The following is a 22,709-nucleotide window of genomic DNA, read 5'->3' on the forward strand; positions in this document are numbered from 1 at the left end:
TCTATTTATGACACTTGTAATATTCTCCGTAATATGGGCTTTTCGGGATATACTCTAATTGGGCATTTGTAAATGGTATCAAAGTGTTGTTGTATTTGACCCTGCAAGAACTGAATTCATTTTTCTCTCTCTATTTTTCGCTTTTGAAACTGAATGATATTATGCAGACGTCAAAGAAATTACAGTAACATAATTCAAACAGCGTACAAATCAGATAATTGAGACAAAACCCGTTTTAATTATCATATATAAGTAAGTTTCTTTTATTTAAAATATCGCTTTATACCGAGTCTGACCAAATACGCATGATTACATGGACATGTATAAGTATATGTGTATACTGTTACAGCCATAACACTTTACCGTAATTATAGACCTAACCAAGGGAGGCCTGCCTATACATTCGAGAGTAAGATGAGGCCAAAATAAAGGCTCAAAAAAAAAAAACACAAACAAACAAAAAACATTTATTTATCGTGGATTCTTTCTCATAGTCATGCGAGAAATATATACCGTATATATATGTAGGGGATCGTGGTGGCTTCCTCTCTGGCAGTACGTGGGAAGGTCTTCCAGCAACCTGCGGATGGTCATGGGTTTCCTCCCACCATAATGCTGGTCACCGTCGTATAAGTGAAATATTCTTGAGTATGGTGTAAAACACCAATCAAATAAGTAAATATATATATATGTAGGGGCTAAATACATGCACGTGCAGTTTTCTGACACATTCAGCTGTAGGACAACAGAACCCGTCTCCGCCAACACGTAGTACACATTCCCCGAGTCTATGTATACGACGTATCATATACAGTCCCTATAGCCTGTATGATGGGCGGCATACGTGATACTTGTGCTGGTTTTCTGGCACAATACAAAACATAGGCTACTTAAATAACGTTATATGTAAGAATTTCTCACTTACATAGACGATGAAGGCAACACTAAAAAAAAAATAATCTGTTAATTTTAACAGAAAATCCGTTGCCTGGGTGATGCAATAGAATGTATTCTGCCATCGCAACAGATTATTCTGTTAAAAATAACACACATTCAACATATTCATATTCAACATATGAATTCAACATAAAGATTCTTTTAGACTAACAGAACATTATGTTGAGTATGACAGAATATTGTGTTAAAATAACAGAATATACATTCTAGCACCATAGACAACAGGCTTTCTGTTAAAATTAACAGATGTCTTTTTCAGTGAATGCAGTTTTATGTACATGGAGGAAGTAAACCCGGCATAAACCACCGACTTTTGGCAAGTAACTGGCGAGGTTACTCAAGTGTGACAAACGTCACATATAGTGTATACTTCATGTAAGATCAGACAACAGAACACTGTCAACCACTTTTTGCCATGATAGAAGGCCGCCGGTTTCTGGAGCGGTAGATCCAGGGTCAATCCTGGGTCGAGTCTCACCTAAGGTTTTAAAAGAGTAAAGCGTAACTTCCTCGCTCGGCGTTCAGCATGAATGGGATAGTGCAACGACTGGTTGCCCCGTATCGGCATAATGGCTTGGGCGGGGTGGGTTGCTTGCCTACGGTAAGGGGTCTTCGTGAAGCAGCATTAGATAAAAGAGTGGCGAAAATCCGTCCTGCAACAAGGAGGCATGTTACATGCATTCTAAGGATTCCTTCGTCGTCACGTGAAAAATTAAGCACGACGTTAAACCCCAAGCACTCACTCGTTCACTCTAATTGAATGTTATTGAAATCAGCAACAAATGACGATTTCGGCAATAATATATAAAGTTGGTGTGGTAGTGTGGTCGTTTACACTCAGCTTTCTAGGAGAAACTCAAAATATGCCGAACACCAATTCCGCATCACATTTTTCTCAGGGTCATATATGTACTGAATCCACGGTCTTCGTTCCATCCGTTCTTTTAGAAATGAACACTGGTGCCCGTGCAGTAACACTGAACGTCGTTAAACGAAGAACAAAATCTTCTTCCAGTTCACAAAAATAGAAAGAAGCTTAACAGTTAAGCGAAACAGATACACTCGTTTATAACGACATGCAACCCTACCAAAATATTTCCTAGCCAAAGAGGACTAGTAGCTTTCGAATTTTACCAGCTCGTCAGTTTTTTTTACTCGCCACGAGCCCTGTCCTTACCCACAATGAACTTTTTTTTCATCATGGCCTGGCCGAATCCCTGCAATTAAATGCGACAATTTCCATCATGAAGCAATAAAGAGTGCGAACAGACAACACTAGAATTTTATTGTAAAGCAAAATATAACTTGACCAGTATTTTATGAACTAGGTGTTACGCTTAACAATAACGATGCCGTAGTTTAAAGGCTCGGGTGGGTAGGGTTTACATACTCAAATAGAAGAAAACCTCACGGAAACGCTAAAACACACCACGGCAGTAGGCCTACACTCGATCTAAACGTGGAACTACTCCGGTAAATCGGTGACAAATTTCAACACCTTGGAAATACCATCTTACAATGAAAAAATAAATGTTTAACATTTAAACATCTCTTTGCAAGAGATAATAAACGTACTTAATGTTTAATTATAACATGTTTTAAACTTTACCACTTAAACGTGTTTACCCAACAAATGATAATAAGGACGCTGTATAATGTTGATCATACACATTGGAAACTTTAAATCACTCCGTTTAAGCAATAAACCCATTCAATTTGTATTTATTGCATTTATACTATAAATGTGACTATTGATAAAATACTGCATGTATTTATAGGGCCTACAATAAATCAATATATTTATGAAACATGCGTGTATTTGCAAAATAAACACACCTTGAGCATGTTAAACGTAAGCATTCGTTACAGTGTGTGCACGTGCTACCGTTCAAAATAGTTTATGAATTTCCTAAAATGTATAAAACGGATCAAATTATTTAGCTTTTTGAAGCACTTTGGAATCATTTTAACGTTCTGAATAGTAGGCCTATAGGCACGAGTCCGATATTTACTGAAAGGCATTAATTTGTTAAGCACACATAAGCATAAGTTATTATCTGTTGCAGAGATATGTTAAAAATGATGAACATCTGTTGCAGAGATATGTTTAAATGATGAACATCTGTTGCAGAGATATGTTTAAATGATGAACATCTGTTGCAGAGATATGTTTAAATGATGAACATCTGTTGCAGAGATATGTTCAAATGATGAACATTATCCAGTATAGGACTTTTAGGTAAAGAATTCTTTCTAGAAAAGTAATCAGATTGTATTTAGCCTTCAGATATGATATAGTTTCAAGGTCCTGTAGTACTTTAAACGTGAAGAATAGGCAAAAATCAGCATTTCGCCCATTTAGCTCCATGTTGTTTATCACGTCCCGCTCCTTGAGAGGACCCCGGGTACTCGATACAGTGAATAGTAGCGCCTAGCGTTATCTACTGCGTTCGCACGAAGGCTTTGTCAAAGTCGTATATATTGTCAGTGAGCATTGCGTAATCAGTGTGAATTTATGCGTAGCGGGTTGTGTAGGCCTTTTGTTTGACTTATATAGGCTGGGGGGAGGGGGAGAGGGAGGGGGTCATTACGTACATGAAGATTTCCTAGGTCTATATACAAACACAGGCCAATATAGACCTTGATACGTCACAGGCTTATAAAAGAAAACTGACTATAATTCAAGCACAATTGGTGCTATTATCATTAGGTCTAGTATTTCTATGCTGTGCAGTGTAACTGTACGTACTTTGTCCAGCAGTATATTGAACGTGAATTCACCTTGCACAGACCCATCAACAAAGCATGCGTGTATAGGCCTTAGGTCTGATCCGGTTGCAAAACGTGTTCCTACTGACTTCTGGGCTTACAAACCAGGTAGCCTGTGTAGGCTACCAGCGTGTTTTCACCAACAAAATGGCGACGATAGCAGACCGGAGGGTAGCTGCGGTCGTTGGTTGCGCGGTAGCGGACGCTGCTGGTAAGTGTTGCCGTTGTTAATTAACTCGCACTAAGTTAAGTTTATGTTTATTGTTTTCTGAAGATGACAACTTCAAAACAGCTATCTGGTAGCTGCGACATTGCAACGGCCACATTGCGCACGTCACCTGTAGATAGCCTAGTTGTATAGCGTCGTTCAAGAGGTGTTTAGCCTAGGTATCAAGCCCTGTACCGTATTCAGAAGCGACTGGGACATGTACTGAGCTAATCGTGTTATAATACAAGCATGGTAAATATTGTGGGTTTCCTACTTTTTCCCTCAAAATATGTACCATGATTTTTTTCCATAAGGCTAAACGCATTACTTGTCCTCTATGTTTTTGTACTCTGGTTATATCGAACCACTGACCATTTGGCAAGTTACATACATGACAGACGAACTTTCCCCATCTTGCGCATTGGCCTATATGCATGTAGATGTGTTAAATTGACGATTGGCCTATACGCAGAAGATAGGCCTATGTACATATAGATGTGTTAATTGACGATTGGCCTATACGCTGAAGATAGGCCTATGTACATGTAGATGTGTTAAAGTGACGATTGGCCTATACACTGACGATAGGCCTATGTACATATAGACGTGTTAAACTGACGATTGGCCTATACGCTAAAGATAGGCCTATGTACATATAGATGTGTTAAAACTGACGATTGGCTTATACGCTGAAGATAGGCCTATGTACATGTAGATGTGTTAAATTGACGATTGGCTATACGCTGATGATAGGCCTATGTACATATAGACGTGTTAATTGACGATTGGCCTATACGCTGACGATAGGCCTATGTACATATAGATGTGTTAAATTGACGATTGGCCTATACGCTGAAGATAGGCCTATGTACATATAGATGTGTTAATTGACGATTGGCCTATACGCTGAAGATAGGCCTATGTACATATAGATGTGTTAATTGACGATTGGCCTATACGCTGACGATAGGCCTATGTACATATAGATGTGTTAAATTGACGTTTGGCCTATACGCTAAAGATAGGCCTATGTACATATAGATGTGTTAATTGACGATTGGCCTATACGCTGAAGATAGGCCTATGTACATATAGATGTGTTAAATTGACGATTGGCCTTCACGCTGACGATAGGCCTATGTACATATAGATGTGTTAAATTGACGATTGGCCTATACGCTGAAGATAGGCCTATGTACATATAGATGTGTTAAACTGACGATTGGCCTATACACTGACGATAGGCCTATGTACATATATATGTGTTAAATTGACGATTGGCCTATACGCTGAAGATAGGCCTATGTACATATAGACGTGTTAATTGACGATTGGCCTATACGCTGATGATAGGCCTATGTACACATAGATGTGTTAAATTGACGATTGGCCTATACGCTGAAGATAGGCCTATGTACATATAGATGTGTTAAATTGATGATTGGCCTACACGCTGATGATAGGCCTATGTACATATAGATGTGTTAAATTGACGATTGGCCTATACGCTGAAGATAGGCCTATGTACATATAGACGTGTTAATTGACGATTGGCCTATACGCTGACGATAGGCCTATGTACATATAGATGTGTTAAATTGACGATTGGCCTATACGCTGAAGATAGGCCTATGTACATATAGATGTGTTAATTGACGATTGGCCTGTACGCTGAAGATAGGCCTATGTAGATATAGATGTGTTAAACTGACGATTGGCCTATACGCTGACAATAGGCCTATGTACATATATATGTGTTAAATTGACAATTGGCCTATACGCTGAAGATAGGCCTATGTACATGTAGACGTGTTAATTGACGATGGGCCTATGTACATATAGATGTGTTAAATTGACGTTTGGCCTATACGCTGAAGATAGGCCTATGTACATATAGATGTGTTAATTGACGATTGACCTATACGCTGAAGATAGGCCTATGTACATATAGATGTGTTAAATTGACAATTGGCCTATACGCTGACGATAGGCCTATGTACATATAGACGTGTTAAACTGATGATTGGCCTATACGCTGAAGATAGGCCTATGTACATGTAGATGTGTTAAATTGATGATTGGCCTATACGCTGATGATAGGCCTATGTACATATAGATGTGTTAAATTGACGATTGGCCTACACGCTGACGATAGGCCTATGTACATATAGATGTGTTAAATTGACGATTGGCCTACACGCTGACGATAGGCCTATGTACATATAGATGTGATCTGTTGTTAGCCTACAAAGACAATTTGCAACTTCCTCATGTCACTAACTTGACGTTTATTGCGTCTGTACATTATTCTCGCATTAATTACGGTTTAGGTAAATCATTATTGCAGCCCATTTCATGTATTCATTGCCATTTGCGCCATGCAGTCAAGTTTTGTCATCTTTATGTCACATGTGTGAGTTTATATATATATATATAACACTTTAGTGTATATTTGGATGACCATATATAACACTTTATTGTATATTTGGATGACCATTCCTGAAAAATAGTCATTTGGGGAATCATTCTTTCATAAACTGATATATTTGCTCAAAAAGCATCTTTGATAAAGAAAGTTTTCTATTTTCCTCCTAAACCACTTACACATCAGACAGCATAGAAAAATAATTCATCATGTATCAAATAACAAATATACACAATTCACTGCATATATCTGGCCACCCAAAAGTCAATGCGTCATTTAGGCAACCGCATATATGTCGCCCAAATGACATATTACCTTGTGCACAAACATTTTGTGCATTTAGGTGACCACATCTGTATATGTCGCCCAAATAACAAATTTTCATGTGATATTTGAAAGGTGACCACATCTGGTCTCCCAAATGACACATTACCTTGTGCACAAACATTTTGTGCATTTAGGTGACCACATCTGGTCTCCCAAATGACACACTACCGTGTGCACAAACATTTTGTGCATTTAGGCGACCACATCTGTATATGTCTCCCAAATGACACATTACCTTGTGCACAAACATTTTGAGCATTTAGGCGACCACATCTGTATATGTCGCCCAAATAACAAATTTTCATGTGATATTTTATCTATTACAAGACATTGTATTTAGGTCTCAATATGTCGCCCAAATGACAAATTTTCATAGATTTTAAAGACAACGTTGTATAGATCAAAGTTGTTAGAAATATAGGATTCCCCATAAACACCAAGAACTTTTGGAGAGAAATGTGTACCTTTTTAAAAGACGTGTAGATTTCCTAAAGCCACCACTTATTTGGAGTGGTTGTCATCCCTTCAGTGGATAATTATGCATATTTAGGTAATGAAATATTCATGTCACCGAAACACCATTTCGGGGATGACTGCATGTTACAGTTATTTTCAAAGTGGTGGGCAATGGCAAGCCTGAATATCTCTTATATCTCTTAATACCTGAATGGTAACATTGTGGTGGAAGTTCAGAAAATTCTGGAAAGGCAAACCATGTGACCTTAAAAAGCTACTGACAAGAAACATACACTTGTCCATGTTACTGAATACTTCTCTGTGTTAAAGGACGTGATCTTCAGCAAATGGGCCCTCAAAAGAAAACGCCATTCAGTAGGCAACAGAAAATAATAACTGAAGAGAAAGCAAAAGTTGGGATTGTAAGGGGTAACATTTATTTTGCATTTCATTAGCTCCATATGTAACCGACACTCAGGACATTCCATATACATGTGTAACAAAAGTGTAAGTCACTTTTTAGCTTACCAAGCAAACGTGCATTATTAAACTCATTGTAAAATGAAGCCCTAAAGGAATTAACCAATTCAAAATCATTAACATTCACAACCGATCAATTTTTGTTTATATACATGTAGTCATTTTACAAGAATCTGAGTCCAATGAAGCCCGAGTCATGTATTAATCAGAAAGGTATGAAGTTAAAACCTCTCAGTTACTATGAGTTAAGGTATCAATGTATTCATTCATGGAATTATACTACATTACTGTGCATGCAAGATATTACATAAATGAACACTTCAGTGGTCACACAAAGTGTATTTTGTACATAATATTTAACTGAAAAGACATGCCAAGGTTGCTGCGTTCAATACCCTTATTCCGTTAGTCAACCACAGCCATGTAAAGAGATAGTGTTCATAAGGAAACACATAGAGGAATTTATTTATTTATTTTGATTGGTGTTTTATGCTGTACTCAAGAATATTTCACTTATACGGTATGGTATTCCAGAAATTAGTTTTTAATACTGGGTGCCACGTGAAGCCAAGTCTTGGAGATAGGAATCTATCCCAGAAATTAGTTTTTAACACTGGGTGCCACGTGAAGCCAAGTCTTGGAGATAGGAATCTATCCCAGAAATTAGTTTTTAACACTGGGTGCCATGTGAAGCCAAGTCTTGGAGATAGGAATCTATCCCAGAAATTAGTTTTTAACACTGGGTGCCACGTGAAGCCAAGTCTTGGAGATAGGAATCTATCCCAGAAATTAGTTTTTAACACTGGGTGCCACGTGAAGCCAAGTCTTGGAGATAGGAATTTATCCCAGAAATTAGTTTTTAACACTGGGTGCCATGTGAAGCCAAGTCTTGGAGATAGGAATCTGACCCAGAAATTAGTTTTTAACACTGGGTGCCACGCGAAGCCAAGTCTTGGAGATAGGAATCTGTCCCAGAAATTAGTTTTTAACACTGGGTGCCACGTGAAGCCAAGTCTTGGAGATAGGAATCTGTCCCAGAAATTAGTTTTTAACACTGGGTGCCACGTGAAGCCAAGTCTTGGAGATAGGAATTTATCCCAGAAATTAGTTTTTAACACTGGGTGCCACGTGAAGCCAAGTCTTGGAGATAGGAATCTGTCCCAGAAATTAGTTTTTAACACTGGGTGCCACGTGAAGCCAAGTCTTGGAGATAGGAATTTATCCCAGAAATTAGTTTTTAACACTGGGTGCCAGGAGAAGCCAAGTCTTGGAGATAGGAATCTGACCCAGAAATTAGTTTTTAATACTGGGTGCCATGCGAAGCCAAGTCTTGGAGATAGGAATCTATTCCAGAAATTAGTTTTTAATACTGGGTGCCACGTGAAGCCAAGTCTTGGAGATAGGAATCCATCCCAGAAATTAGTTTTTAACACTGGGTGCCACGTGAAGCCAAGTCTTGGAGATAGGAATCCATCCCAGAAATTAGTTTTTAACACTGGGTGCCACGTGAAGCCAAGTCTTGGAGATAGGAATCCATCCCAGAAATTAGTTTTTAACACTGGGTGCCACGTGAAGCCAAGTCTTGGAGATAGGAATTTATCCCAGAAATTAGTTTTTAACACTGGGTGCCACGTGAAGCCAAGTCTTGGAGATAGGAATCTGTCCCAGAAATTAGTTTTTAACACTGGGTGCCACGTGAAGCCAAGTCTTGGAGATAGGAATTTATCCCAGAAATTAGTTTTTAACACTGGGTGCCAGGAGAAGCCAAGTCTTGGAGATAGGAATCTGTCCCAGAAATTAGTTTTTAATACTGGGTGCCACGTAAAGCCAAGTCTTGGAGATAGGAATCTATCCCAGAAATTAGTTTTTAATACTGGGTGCCACGCGAAGCCAAGTCTTGGAGATAGGAATCTATTCCAGAAATTAGTTTTTAATACTGGGTGCCACGTGAAGCCAAGTCTTGGAGATAGGAATCCATCCCAGAAATTAGTTTTTAACACTGGGTGCCACGTGAAGCCAAGTCTTGGAGATAGGAATCCATCCCAGAAATTAGTTTTTAACACTGGGTGCCACGTGAAGCCAAGTCTTGGAGATAGGAATCTATCCCAGAAATTAGTTTTTAACACTGGGTGCCATGTGAAGCCAAGTCTTGGGGATAGGAATCCATCCCAGAAATTAGTTTTTAATACTGGGTGCCACGTGAAGCTAAAGTCTTGAGGTTACTTACTGGATACCATACTTTTCAAAGCCACATTCGATTTCTATGCTTGTGTCCGGCGAGAGTGCAAGTGAACCATTAGATGCAGGTTCAAACCTACGATTTGCAGAGCCCATGTTGGGTAAGTTTAATATCAGTAATTGCGTTCGCACTTGTTGAGGTGGACCGTTTTTCTGTGCAAACCTCTTTAAGGAGCCTTCAATACTTTATTCACAGATGCAGATTTTGATCCGTCTTCATCTTCGGAGATATGTGTGCCTATGACAACACCTTGTGTGCAGTCTTGGGGTCACTCTCAGTTACACTTTTTCTAAGTTATGAAAAATGAAGGCCTTTTGCCACAATCAAGACTAACTCTTACACAAAAGGTAAGTTTAGCTACAATTTCAATCAAGTTTCATCCCGACGTCGACAAGCGTGACTTCTACTTAGGGGGAAAAATTCGTACTGACTTCTGAGATAGATTCCTATTTCAGCTGGTTTGCAGAAGTGTTGAAACTAGGGAGAATTACATTTATTTTTTACAGCCTTTGTTGATGGACAGAATATTTCTTAGATAAAATGAAAAACGTAAAAGATTACAAACCCGAACTTATCTCTCTCTTCGTTCTTGGTAGCTGCCGTCCTATAATCAAATTAATATCATTATATTTGTTATGAAGAATGTAACTACTATAAAGAGAGTTAACTAAAATGCTTTGAACAGATTTTGTTTTAACACTGACAGTCAAAATTTAATTAAAATGCTTTCAACAATTTTTTCTTGCTTCTGAATCAGGTACATTTTAAGGGGTTGGTGGGTAATACGTGACAACATAGGTCATATACATTTCTTTCAACAAATGATATGAACTAAATGCATGTATATGAGCACATAAGACAACAATGTTGTCTTACTTTTTCGTGGTATTTCCTCTTCAGTGTCATTTTCTCTGTCCCCTGTAAAAAAAAAATAATAATAACATGTATGTAGTGGAAGACTGTGCTGTGGTCTTGGTTTGTCTTGATTTAGTTACCTTTGGTTTTTACTTATATATTTTACAAACAAATAACTTGGCCAACATTTTTTGATCCCATGTCTCTGGACTTCAAGGCAGATGCTTTAACCATTAGGCTACCAAAGAGGCGACTGATAGCTTCATGAATTCAACACATCAAAGGCTTCAGACAAAACCTTGCATTATCTAACAGCAAAATGATGCAAATTGCTTTTAGTGACCTCCTTCTATTTCCAAACTGTTAATGGAGAAATTTCAGTATTTATAACGATGATGTCCACGGAAACATTTCATCCAGCTACCTTGGCCTGCAAGAAAAGGCATGGTTACTGGTTGGAATGCCAGTGATAACATGAAAATTATTGTAAATAAAGAGTATAAAAATGTTTGCATGGAATACCCCGCATCACTCTTGAATGCCTACTAATTATATTTTTGTGAGGGATGACAGAAGTAAGAAACTGTCTGCAGACAAATATATGTAGCTGGGAAAATTACAGGTCAGACAACATCCAGACAAACCTTTCATGGTGCACAAATAGGGAACTAAATCAGACATTACCATGGGAAGTTTCATTCCACTCTTCATCTTGTATGACAGCTGGTCCTTAAAAGTATCAAATGAAAAATTAAGCTAACCATTCATACAGGATTTTAATGCTTTGATGTATCCGTTTGATTTTGTTTCTGCCTTCCCAGAAATAATACCTTATTTTGCACAGCTTACCTTGCCCAGTCCATCTTCATAATTACCGGCTAATTGAGAGCCATATTAGTCTTCATTTCAAGATTTTTCAGGAAACACCAAACACAAACTAAATTTTTTAGTTTCAGACTGTTCAATCCACTTGAATTTCACAGATTAGTCAAGATATAATATCAGAGGAAGTCCCCTAACATGTTAAATCAAGAACTACTACGATCTATTTGATTGTTGTAAAACACCATACTCAAGATGTTTTCATTTATAGAATGACATCGATTTTACAGATTAAGGAAATAGGATTGCCCTGGGATAAACCGCCGACTTTTGGCACTTCCCCACATGTGATGCACACATATGCACACAATATTGGTGGAAAACAAGTGGTCTTCAGCAAATGTTTGACACAACACATGGCCACATGAACGTTACTGAACGCTTATTGTTACCAATGCAGGACGTGCACTGAGAGTATGTGAATCTAAATATTTCCTCTTGAAGGCCTTATTTTTCAACTTGAACAGTTTGGGTTATTGGAACTCAGAGACAAGTAGACCTATCTTTGACCACTAGGCTACTATGCTCCCATAGGGGTTAAGGAACATATACAGTCAGCGTCTGTGCCCCCTATGCTTTTCAAGAAGCAATACAAGTTGTCATTTTGCACCACACTAAGCGAATGGTCCACGTTAAATGATAAGATGTCAAAAATTTGACTGAGAGATTGACCTACTGCTAAAAGCCACAATGTCAGTAGCATCTAGCTCTAAAATAGGCTCTCAATACATGTACTAAAATGTTTCTACTCCAAAGTTATCTTACTTCTGACAAATTGTCTCCTCTCTTCCTCAATGTCATTTTCAGTGTCCTCTGTGAAATAAAATAAATCATCCCTATGTAAATTTATACACAGATAGGCAAAAGTATAAATCATAAATAAAAGCTCACTGCTGTGTTCTTGAAAAAGAAGAAAAAAAAAAGATTTATAGTAGACAGTAACAGTAAATAAGTGCAATGTGTAACCTAAACAAGTTTTATGTTAATATACAGCTCAGAAAAGAACACCTGTTTATTTAAAAACAGAATTTGTGAAAGGTAAGAAAAAATAAGACCACTGTAGTGTACACTGGAAACCTATAAGCTATGATCAACAAATGTTTTGGATACATGCCCCATAAGGAACACATACATATATATAGAAAAGGAGACTAACTTACAGAGAGATTTTGGGAAATTTTAGAAACAAGAGCCCTACTGAAAGAAGCTCCCAGCTGATATGCAACTGTAGGTTCAGCTGAGATAAAAACACAAAAGGAGAGCATAAAGACTTTCAGAAAAAAGTGAGATACAGTGGAACAGTCAATTTGACAAGAGCCCATGATCAATATCTTAATTACCTAACAAAACAGTTTCACTTAAAAACGTTCTACGAACACACCTCGATATAGACCATAAATGTAGAGTATATCAGACTATTTATTTATTTGACTGGAGTTTTTACGACGTAGAATATTTCACTTATACCACAGCGGCCAGCATTATAGCAGGTGGGAGTAAAGCAGGCAGAGCCCAGGGGAAACCCACGACCATCCGCAAGTTGCAGGCGGACCTTCCCACATGAGGCCAGAGAGGATGCCAGTATAAGCTGGAGTTGAGTTCAAAGCGACCGCATTGGTGAGGCACCCCTAAGTCATAAAGGCTGCGCCAGTGTGCTAATCAACTGAGCAATGGAGGCCTCCGATTACACTCTAAAACTTAACTGATAAAAGTTCTAAACTTAAGATATTAAACTTACCATTCCAATCTTCTGCAGTGTCAGGAATGGCTGGTCCTACAAAGAAATTAAGCGACTTAACCAAAGAACTGAATGGACTATTTTCCTTTTACTACACAACCTTCCATTATCAGTCTGTACTGCCTTCAAATAAGAGCATGGTTTGCAACATTCTTAAAACTTTTCTTCCAGTTCTTCAAGCACCTGTGAAACCTGAATTCCAAAATTATTGTTCTTTCCTAAAAATAATATTTACAAAAAGACCAAGCTCTATATGTTAACGTCTTGACTACACCCCCATTAACTAGATTCTCATCAAAAGATTTTCCGGAAACCCGAATTTCACAACTTAAATTCACTTCTTTCATTTGACTGGTGTTTAACACCATGCTAAAGATAAACTGAATCTAATAACTTTCAATATAACATATCAAGGCCTTCTGCAAACCTTGTAATAAGTAAAGGTGGAAAAGAACAACCTACAATTTTATAATTTCAATCTAGATTACCAAATATACAAAGATACTTACCAAATATAAAAAAATGCTTACTGTATGATCCTGTTTTCTTTCTTCTATTCTTCCTAAAGTCAGATTTCTTCGTAAATTCCTCCTGCATAGGAATATCTGCTTCTACAAAGAAATGAAAGATCGAAATTATGCAAAATATACAACAGAATTTCCAGATTACATGTCACATTTCCATGTTCACAATTTAAATATCCTGATCAAGAAAACACTGGTCTTGTGCTTGTTTGCAGGCTGCATATCCAAATTGTACCGTGACAATGCAGAATACAGCAATTTCATCTCAAAACAGAACTATAAAAGAGAACAGATACATATTAAATTATTACTGCCATTACCTTTACCACTTTCAACTTGCACACTTGTTAAATAAAATGACTTCAAAGTAAATACTGGATGTAGATAGCGATTATTTTCTGTATCTATGACATGATATTAAACTGCATACATGTATTTGTACGCCTTCATGCTGTAAATATACTGATGTAAACATACTGATGTAAACAATATACTGATGTAAACATACTGATGTAAACAATATACTGATGTAAACATACTGATGTAAACAATATACTGATGTAAACAATATACTGATGTAAACATAGTGATGTAAACAATATACTGATGTAAACAATATACTGATGTAAACATACTGATGTAAACAATATACTGATATAAACATACTTATGTAAACAATATACTGATGTAAACATACTGATGTAAACAATATACTGATATAAACAATATACTGATGTAAACAATATACTGATGTAAACAATATACTGATGTAAACATACTGATGTAAACAATATACTGATGTAAACAAGAGGGTTAAGTCAATTTGAAATGATGGATTACCTCAGTGGTCACAGCTGAGCTGTGACAGCACATACTGCACATTCTGACATTTTGTATTTTTTTGGTTTTACATGTGTAGTGTACTTGGGGTAAAGAATATTTGACTCGTGATATTACGGCAGTCAAGGTATTCGTGGACAGCAGACAAAAACAGACAGAACCAAAGGAAACCTCCTTGAAATGCCAGTAAACACACACTGTACATGTATATACACATGTATATACACATGTACAGGTGGTTACAGTGCACCAGGAAATGGTGTAGACAGAACAAACGAATTTAGGGTATAAAATACATGCAGATACGCTGGTCCATTTGATGGAGCTGTTTTCCCACTTTTGTGACTGCCATGATGGCAAGTGGGCTCTGGTAAATATCCCTATTAATTCTTTCAGAGTGGCCCATGTGGGTGTAGAACCATCTTCTCTCCTCAGATGGAATATCTAACAATTCGTACAATGTACTGACTCTATGGCACATTTTTCTGGCAATCAGTCCTTGCACATCGACTTTTGCTGACTCACATACATCCTGTATACACTGCCACCCAGACACATGGCATTCAGAGTGTTGGGTAAGGGCAAAAGGATACTGATTATCCCGGTGTACACCAGCTGAATTCCTCACTTCTTTATCCGCAAGAATTCTCAAGGCAGGAGCAGTATCTGAATTGAAACAAGTCTGTTGTTACCTTTCCCTGATTGATAGGCTATTTTTGTCTCTTTTAACAATTTCATCTCCAGAGGATCTGTTACACTGTGCAGCCTGCTCTTGTCTAGCCAAACTTCATTTTCAGCATCCCTCCATTCTGATAAACTAAGTCTTCTGGGTTCACCACCACGTCTCCCATTAAATAATGTCAAACGAGATACTGCTAGGCGGCGAAGTTCTACAAATTTTGCTTCTGTCCAATACTGATATTTGTCTGACAGAATCTCCTCCATGCGCTTCACAATGTAATTCCGAAGTTTCTTAACTTCCAACTCCATAGGCAATTCTTCTGGTTTTCTTAATCTTGTTTGTTGCCCTTTCTGGATGAGGTAGTCAGCATCACCAAATAGGAAGCTTTTGTGGAGTTCAAAAACCTGTAAAAACTGTTCAACCTCCTTTGCCTGTTCATCACAACTGTCCATTAATAAAGTTGCATGCACGATCTTAGCAGCTTTAGTGATGTGATAGTACAGGTTTTTCTTCAGGCCAGCTTTTATTTCAGACCCAGAAGAGTCCCCAGAGGAATCACGAGAGGTGTAGGATATAATAGCAGATTTCAAGGCTCGAAAATTACAGCGCTTGAACGTGGCACCAATACTTTCAACACCTTTTTCTGAACCCAACTTTGTCTTAAAATAAAGGTATAAGTGTGCTAGAATTCGCATGATACTCATGACATTTTTCCTCATTTCTTGCTTTTTGTCCCCTTTTTTCCTCAGTTTGTCCCAAAAACGTTTGCCAATCAAGATCAGAACATCATGGGAACGACAGGTGTACCAACAAGATCACTATCAAATCGGGCCAAAATCTTCTCTGTGAACTCTGGATCCTCTTCATTCTTTTCCAACAACCGAGTAGGAATTGCTGTTGGACACATATGTGGAGTGGATCCTACAGATGTCTGACAAAGACCACGACACTTGATTTGTGACGTGAAAAATACTTCGTGGAGTAAAATCCATTACACACTGTGCCTTTCACCAGGTTGTCCATCTGCTTCACTCTTTCACACAAATATACTGGGGTATCCTCCTCAAATTTTAACATGTGCATATTAACATTAAACATGCCCTGCTTACAAAACCTGTCAAAAGCAAGCAATTGTTTTTCTCTTGGCAAGGATAAAGCATGTTTGACTTCTGGTAGTTCTGTATGTCGCCTTGACATATACCTTTTCAGCTGTTTGTGGAGCTTCCTATCAGTACAAAATGGACATGGTCTTCCAGGTTTGGAGTAATGCCCTTTATGATTCTCTTTCCCTGTCACAAAAAAGTTAAAAATATTAAAGTAGTATGACAAATATGCACCGTATAAAGCAAAAACATAGCAATATACTTCAACAAAGCAAGGTCACAAATCTTTACCTAAAATTTTTCACTTCTGCTGATGCACAGGTTTGTACACGCTTTATAAAGTTACAATAAAACAAGCGTGAATTGGAGATAGTTGCAATTTCCCCAGCTTCGTCAATGCTACAGCAAAACCCATGTTAAAAATATGTCAAATACTTGAATGACCGCCCGACCAGCAGACAGGGCTTCAGATAAACACAGCTGCTCATCGCAGATAAAAAACTGCTTTTGTATACATTCACAAATTTAATGAAAGTATGTTTTAATGCACGAGCACCACAATTGGCCAGCATCACATCATGTGTTTAACACACACAAAACTTCAACACAGACCGGTAGATCCAGGATCAATCCTTGGTTGAGTCACACCTAAGACTTTAAAAGAGGAAGTTGTAACTTCCTCGCTTGGCGTTCAGCATGAAGGGGATAGTGCCACGACTGGTTGACCCATATCAGTATAATGGCTCGGGCGGGGCGGCTTACTTGCCTTCGGTAAGTCGTCTCAGTGATGCAGCACTAAATAAAAGAGCGGTGGAAATCCGTCCTGCAACAAGGAGGCACATTACACGTGCATGCACCCTAATGATTCCTTCGTCGTCATATGACTGAAAAATTGTTGAGTACGACGTTAAACCCCAAGCACTCACTCACTCACTCAACACAGTAAATTTGTTCTCCAAAACTGTCTCATTGTGAAGAAGTGTACAATTGCTCTGAGCTGCAGCAACTTCGGGCACAGGACATACAAAGTTGCTAATTTTCTCTCAATCGTTTTGCTTCCATGTACAGACAGATAATTGTCCTAAATCTGGAACCATTTTGATTATTTAACCCCAAATTCAAATACAACTTATACATACAAATAATGTTGTCATGGAGCTGAAAGTTTTTAAGTGGAATGAGTCACTGTAGCACTTCATAACAATCATAAAATTACTTGTCTAGACCTTGTCATACTCCCCCAAAAAGTCAATTTATGTTGCTTATGTTGATTATTATTACTCCGGAAATCCGCATACCAGATTTATTATCCGACGAAGTCTCAGTTACCATATCATGTGACAAAGCACATGTATGTGTGTCCTCCTGGGAGGAAGAAGACACTGGCATGCCGTCAGTCAATGAGGAACAGGCTGCTGTGTCAACCTGCAACACAGTGGAAGCTGAAAGGTGGTTCTGTGCACAGGCAGGCTCTGGCATAAGATAATCCAAGGAGGCCAGTGCTGATGTGTCATCACCATCAGGCCATGAAGCACAAATGTCCTAGGCTATGTGTGACATTTGGTCACTAGTGGAATAGTTTTAGACATATCACGCTCACAAACCCTAACGGTAACTGTAATGCCTTATTACAGGCAAATTAATGTACGGATAAGTTTGTGATGGTCAGAAGGCATATCTAAGAGTTGCAATGACCTTCTGTACAAACTTCATGAATTTCCTTTCAATAAGCTCATTGATGTAGTGACGACAAATTGCAGATGTGCAAGCACTGATAGTAATTTGAATCATGCTCACGGATATGCAAATAATTACATGTATTTACTTAAAATAGCCATAAGTCACATCTATAAGTTACAATGACATATCTAGAAAACTTCATGAATTTCCTATCAAAATGTTCACAGATATCATAAAGCCAAAGGAGCAATCATTACACAAACTACCCTGATTAATATGCAAATTTATTTATGGAACGATTTGAAATAGGCCAAAAGCCAAGTCTGTAAGTTACAATGATCATTTTCCCTTCTATGTTCAGAGATATACTGATGACAAGAAATGAAGACAGACAGACATCAATATGGACCCACTCCTTAGCCCGAAGTGGGCTAAGGTTTAAACTAATTATTTAATTGTTGAAGTTTATGGAAGAATATCAGTGAAAATAGCTGAGCAATGAATGAGGAATAATTTAGGGTCTGCAAGATTTGTGAAGTATTACATTACAATAAGTCCTGAAATAATACTTCTGAATAACTCCAATTAACATAAGGAACATCCAAAAGATACAAACGGTATGAATTTGACAAAACTTCAAAAACCACAAAAAGCTGAATTTCCCATCTTACCATCCGAAGAAATATTTTGACTCTGAAAGTTAATTATTTTAGGTGGTTTAAAGACAGTGGGAAGGGGGATCTTCTGAAAAAGTGAGTAAAGGCAAGATTTTTATTACAATTTGGAGTTTGATTTGATGATACTATGATCAAATTGACCGTGTCTGCTACAAAATCTGTGAATGTTCTAAGGCTTTCATGGTTAATATGATTACAAAAACCATGACTGTACTAAAGGTGGGATGACTGTTGAATGGAACACAAAAAATTTTAGGTTCTACACCTAAAAAAAAGGAAGGGGAGTATTTTGGCCTGAACATGTTAGGGGGAAGATGCATAAAGTAGTAAATTGTACATACATAATATATGTTTCAATTGCTTGAGACATACCTCATTCCTCCGCCACAAGTCGTCAACACCATAATCATTTAAAATTTCTTCTCCCAACATGAATCTGTCTTGAAGCAAAGAGACATAGCCTAGCCTTGCTGCCAACAGTAGATCAACTTCATCTTGGAGTTGCATGTGTAATCAGATGAAGCTGCATCGTTCACCGTATGCCCAAGGCGACCAGTGGTGTAAGTAGCATCAATGCTGTTTGGTAAACATTCAACATACAAAACTTAATGTACAGTTGCCATGACTGAAAAACTAATGAGCTGGTAAAGTTCATAGATCAAAGTGAAATCAAGATCTGTTTTTCTGGCACCAACAAAAACCATCAAAAAGTAGGATTTCAGAGAATCCCAACACCTCACATGATTGAGCAATTACAGGCTGAGAAGCCGCAAAACGTGTAAGTGGTGATGTCTTTATAAAATATTGACACAGAAATGCTTTCTGTATGTAACCTATCCCTTTATGTGTCTAGGAATTGAACAGTAAAGGTTGATCTCAATCCCATGCAAAATCTGCTTCTATTAAAAGTACATGATAGCTAAGCAGAAAAGCTTAACCTTTATCACATACACATACTAATAATCAGAGCTAAGCAGAAAAGGTTAACCTCTGCCTTCTATACGTAAGCCATCCCATACGTCTGGCATCTGCATGAACAAACTGGGCATTACACACAGCTCACCTGATAGGTCAGTTAGTAAAGGTGCAAAATGTTTAAGTGGTGAGACATTAAAATATTGATACAGAAAAGCTTAAATTTTGCTTTGTATACCTAAGGTATCCCCATTATATGGGAGCTAAATATAAAACCTTAACCATGACACCAACACTGCACTTTCTCCCCCCTACTATTTCCCCACCTGAACTTCATACAGTTGTCATGAAGTTATACTTCTCATAAAGGTGTAGGTTGGCAATCATTGAGACAGTTAGGAGTCTCGTGTGAAAGGAATTTATAAAGTTTTGATACCAGATAATGCCATGGCAACCAGATTTAAGGCACGATGCCAGGCAATTGTAGCTAAAACTCAGAATTTCTAACACAGAGATTTAAGAAACAAACCATCAAACCAGGCAAATAAAGGCCAATAATCACAGGCAGAATAATTCACAATTTTTGTCACCAAGCCTCAAGGCCAAATGTTTGAGCAATAATAAATGTGTGAAATAAATTCACCACAAGACAATCTACATTACATACAGTGTACTGCGTTATTTCTATGTTTATTGACACCTATCATGTACTCGAAGAAAAAGCCAAGGTATGAACTTGTGCCAAATTTTTAAAATGGGAAATCTAACCTTTGTAAGGCTGTAATATCTTAATAAATCTTTGCAGAGAGAGTGGCACAGAAAATGTGTATTTAGACTTACCACTTTTCACCATTTGATTAAAAGAAATACAGAAATGACCTTCGCCCTCTGTATTTATTTTCACGGAGTAAAGCTTCTTTCTTGTTGATACATTCTCTCCAGCATATTTCAGTAAGAATTCCCCCTTTTGAAACTCTTTTTCTGCAAAAAACTCATACCTTGTTAAGTTTACAAATACAACAAATGTGAACCATTTGAAACATAACATATCTTAGTTTTGGACCAGACTGAAACAAACATCAGTAAAATATGACTTTATCATGTCACATTTTTCATGAATACTATTGTTTGTTCACAGCAAAGGAAAATGATACCAGGAGAACTTCTGGATTTCTTTTCTGACAATAATTCCACTTTATAAAGCAAGTCAGCCCAAAGACAGTAATCATTTAATTAATGGATAAAACTTGTGACAGAATGTGACATTTCATTTGTGATACAAGGCAAGGTTAACACAACCCCCCCCCCCCACCCCCCCATGAAGTCAGAAATGGCTCTATAAGGTAGCTTGGAATTGGAATATAGCATTTACTGTTTATCCCTGATGATAATATAACATGCAGCTACCATAGCTTCTTTCAGAGGCATTTAGGAATTGGGATGGTATAGATTGACAGAGGCATTACTTATGGAAAACAATAAATCCAGGAGTTGTTATCCATAAGTAATGCCTCTGTCAATGTAGCTACCTTACCAAAGAGTTTCATTTCACCCCATCACATGCATGCACATGATCAATGACTTACCTTTGTCACATGCATGCACATGATCAATGACTTACCTTTTGTCACATGCATGCACATGATCAATGACTTACCTTTGTCACATGCATGCACATGATCAATGACTTACCTTTGTCACATGCATGTACATGATCAATTACTTACCTTTGTCACATGCATGTACATGATCAATGACTTATCTTTGTAATCATTAACATATCTCAACTGCATGCCATCCTTGTTAGCCAGTGTCTCATCATCACTGACCTCTAGAAAAGGCCAATAATGAAGCATACACTTATTCACTTGTCGGCATGCGCTTGTCTTTTTCATGTGATGGATTAGTTAGAATTTTGCAAAGTGTCTTCTGAAGAAATTCACTTTCAACATCATGTTAAAAACCAGGCAGTCTTTTTTGTGAAGTGACCAGTTTGCACACCTATTCTGTGAAACTAAATGAAACTTCTACACTACAACTACATACTTGTTACCCTGCTTTCAAGGCTTTACAGATGTGTGTATCAATAGCAAGTTAACACTGCATGTGAGTTCAAGTCCAGCTTATGCTGGCTTCCTCTCCGGCCGTAAGTGGGAAGGTCTGACAGCAACCTGCGGATGGCCGTGGGTTTCCCCCGGCTGTGCCCGGTTTCCACCCACCATAATGCTGGCCGCCGTCGTATAAGTGAAATATTCTTGAGTACGGCGTAAAACACCAATCAAAAAAAAAAAAAAATCATTGGATTCTTTTTCATAAGACTGGTTCAGAGCTGTAAAAAGAAATGGAGTTGGCTAACTCATTCATATTTTCAGAAGGTATCAAGCCCTTAGCGTTACAGACCAAAAATAATAATACACTAAAGCTGGCATTCCAGATAATGGACTTTATAAAATACATTCATTGTACAGATATTCTAAGACAAACTTCAGATCAAAACCACAAAATCAGTACAGAACTCTTACCCGGGTTGCTGTTGCGCCACAACACACAATGACGGAGTAGTGGCGAGTGTAACAGTTATGGCAACGCATTTGCATGTTTATCATGGGGCTGCCGCTTCACTCTTTGTCTTCACGAATCCCCATTTTTGTAGCTGTCAGAGTAACAGCTAAGGCAACAACAGAACAAATCCGTCACAATTTCATAAAAAAGGAAATAAGCGAACCAAACTGAACAAGATATGTAACCTGTCATGGTGAAGCCATGATCAAACGTTTTAAAAAAAGAAGTCTGAGGGACTGAGAACGGGGTGTAAAGGTGTAGAACCGGTAGGGGAATAGTTAGCAAAATGGATGAAAAGAAATCAAACAATGGACCAAGGTAATCTGACTTACCAACTGCTTTCCTCGGGTCAACATGGTTCATCTAAGAAAACTGTCCTAAAAAAGCTTA

General features: G+C 37.9%; 1 protein-coding gene across 1 annotated transcript in view; it reads left to right on the forward strand.

Annotated features, from left to right (window-relative positions):
* The first annotated feature begins 3,698 nt into the window (after nt 1-3,698).
* LOC135463918 (crystallin J1A-like) overlaps nt 3,699-22,709 on the forward strand; it is a 30,929-nt gene continuing 11,918 nt past the window's right edge. The window contains exon 1 of the mRNA XM_064741383.1: nt 3,699-3,937. Within this exon, the coding sequence (XP_064597453.1) occupies nt 3,874-3,937 (64 nt within the window). The 5' untranslated portion in view covers nt 3,699-3,873. The remainder of the gene's footprint in view (nt 3,938-22,709) is intronic.

Source organism: Liolophura sinensis, chromosome 3 (genome assembly GCF_032854445.1).
Source record: "Liolophura sinensis isolate JHLJ2023 chromosome 3, CUHK_Ljap_v2, whole genome shotgun sequence".
Taxonomy (NCBI): Eukaryota; Metazoa; Mollusca; class Polyplacophora; order Chitonida; family Chitonidae; genus Liolophura; species Liolophura sinensis.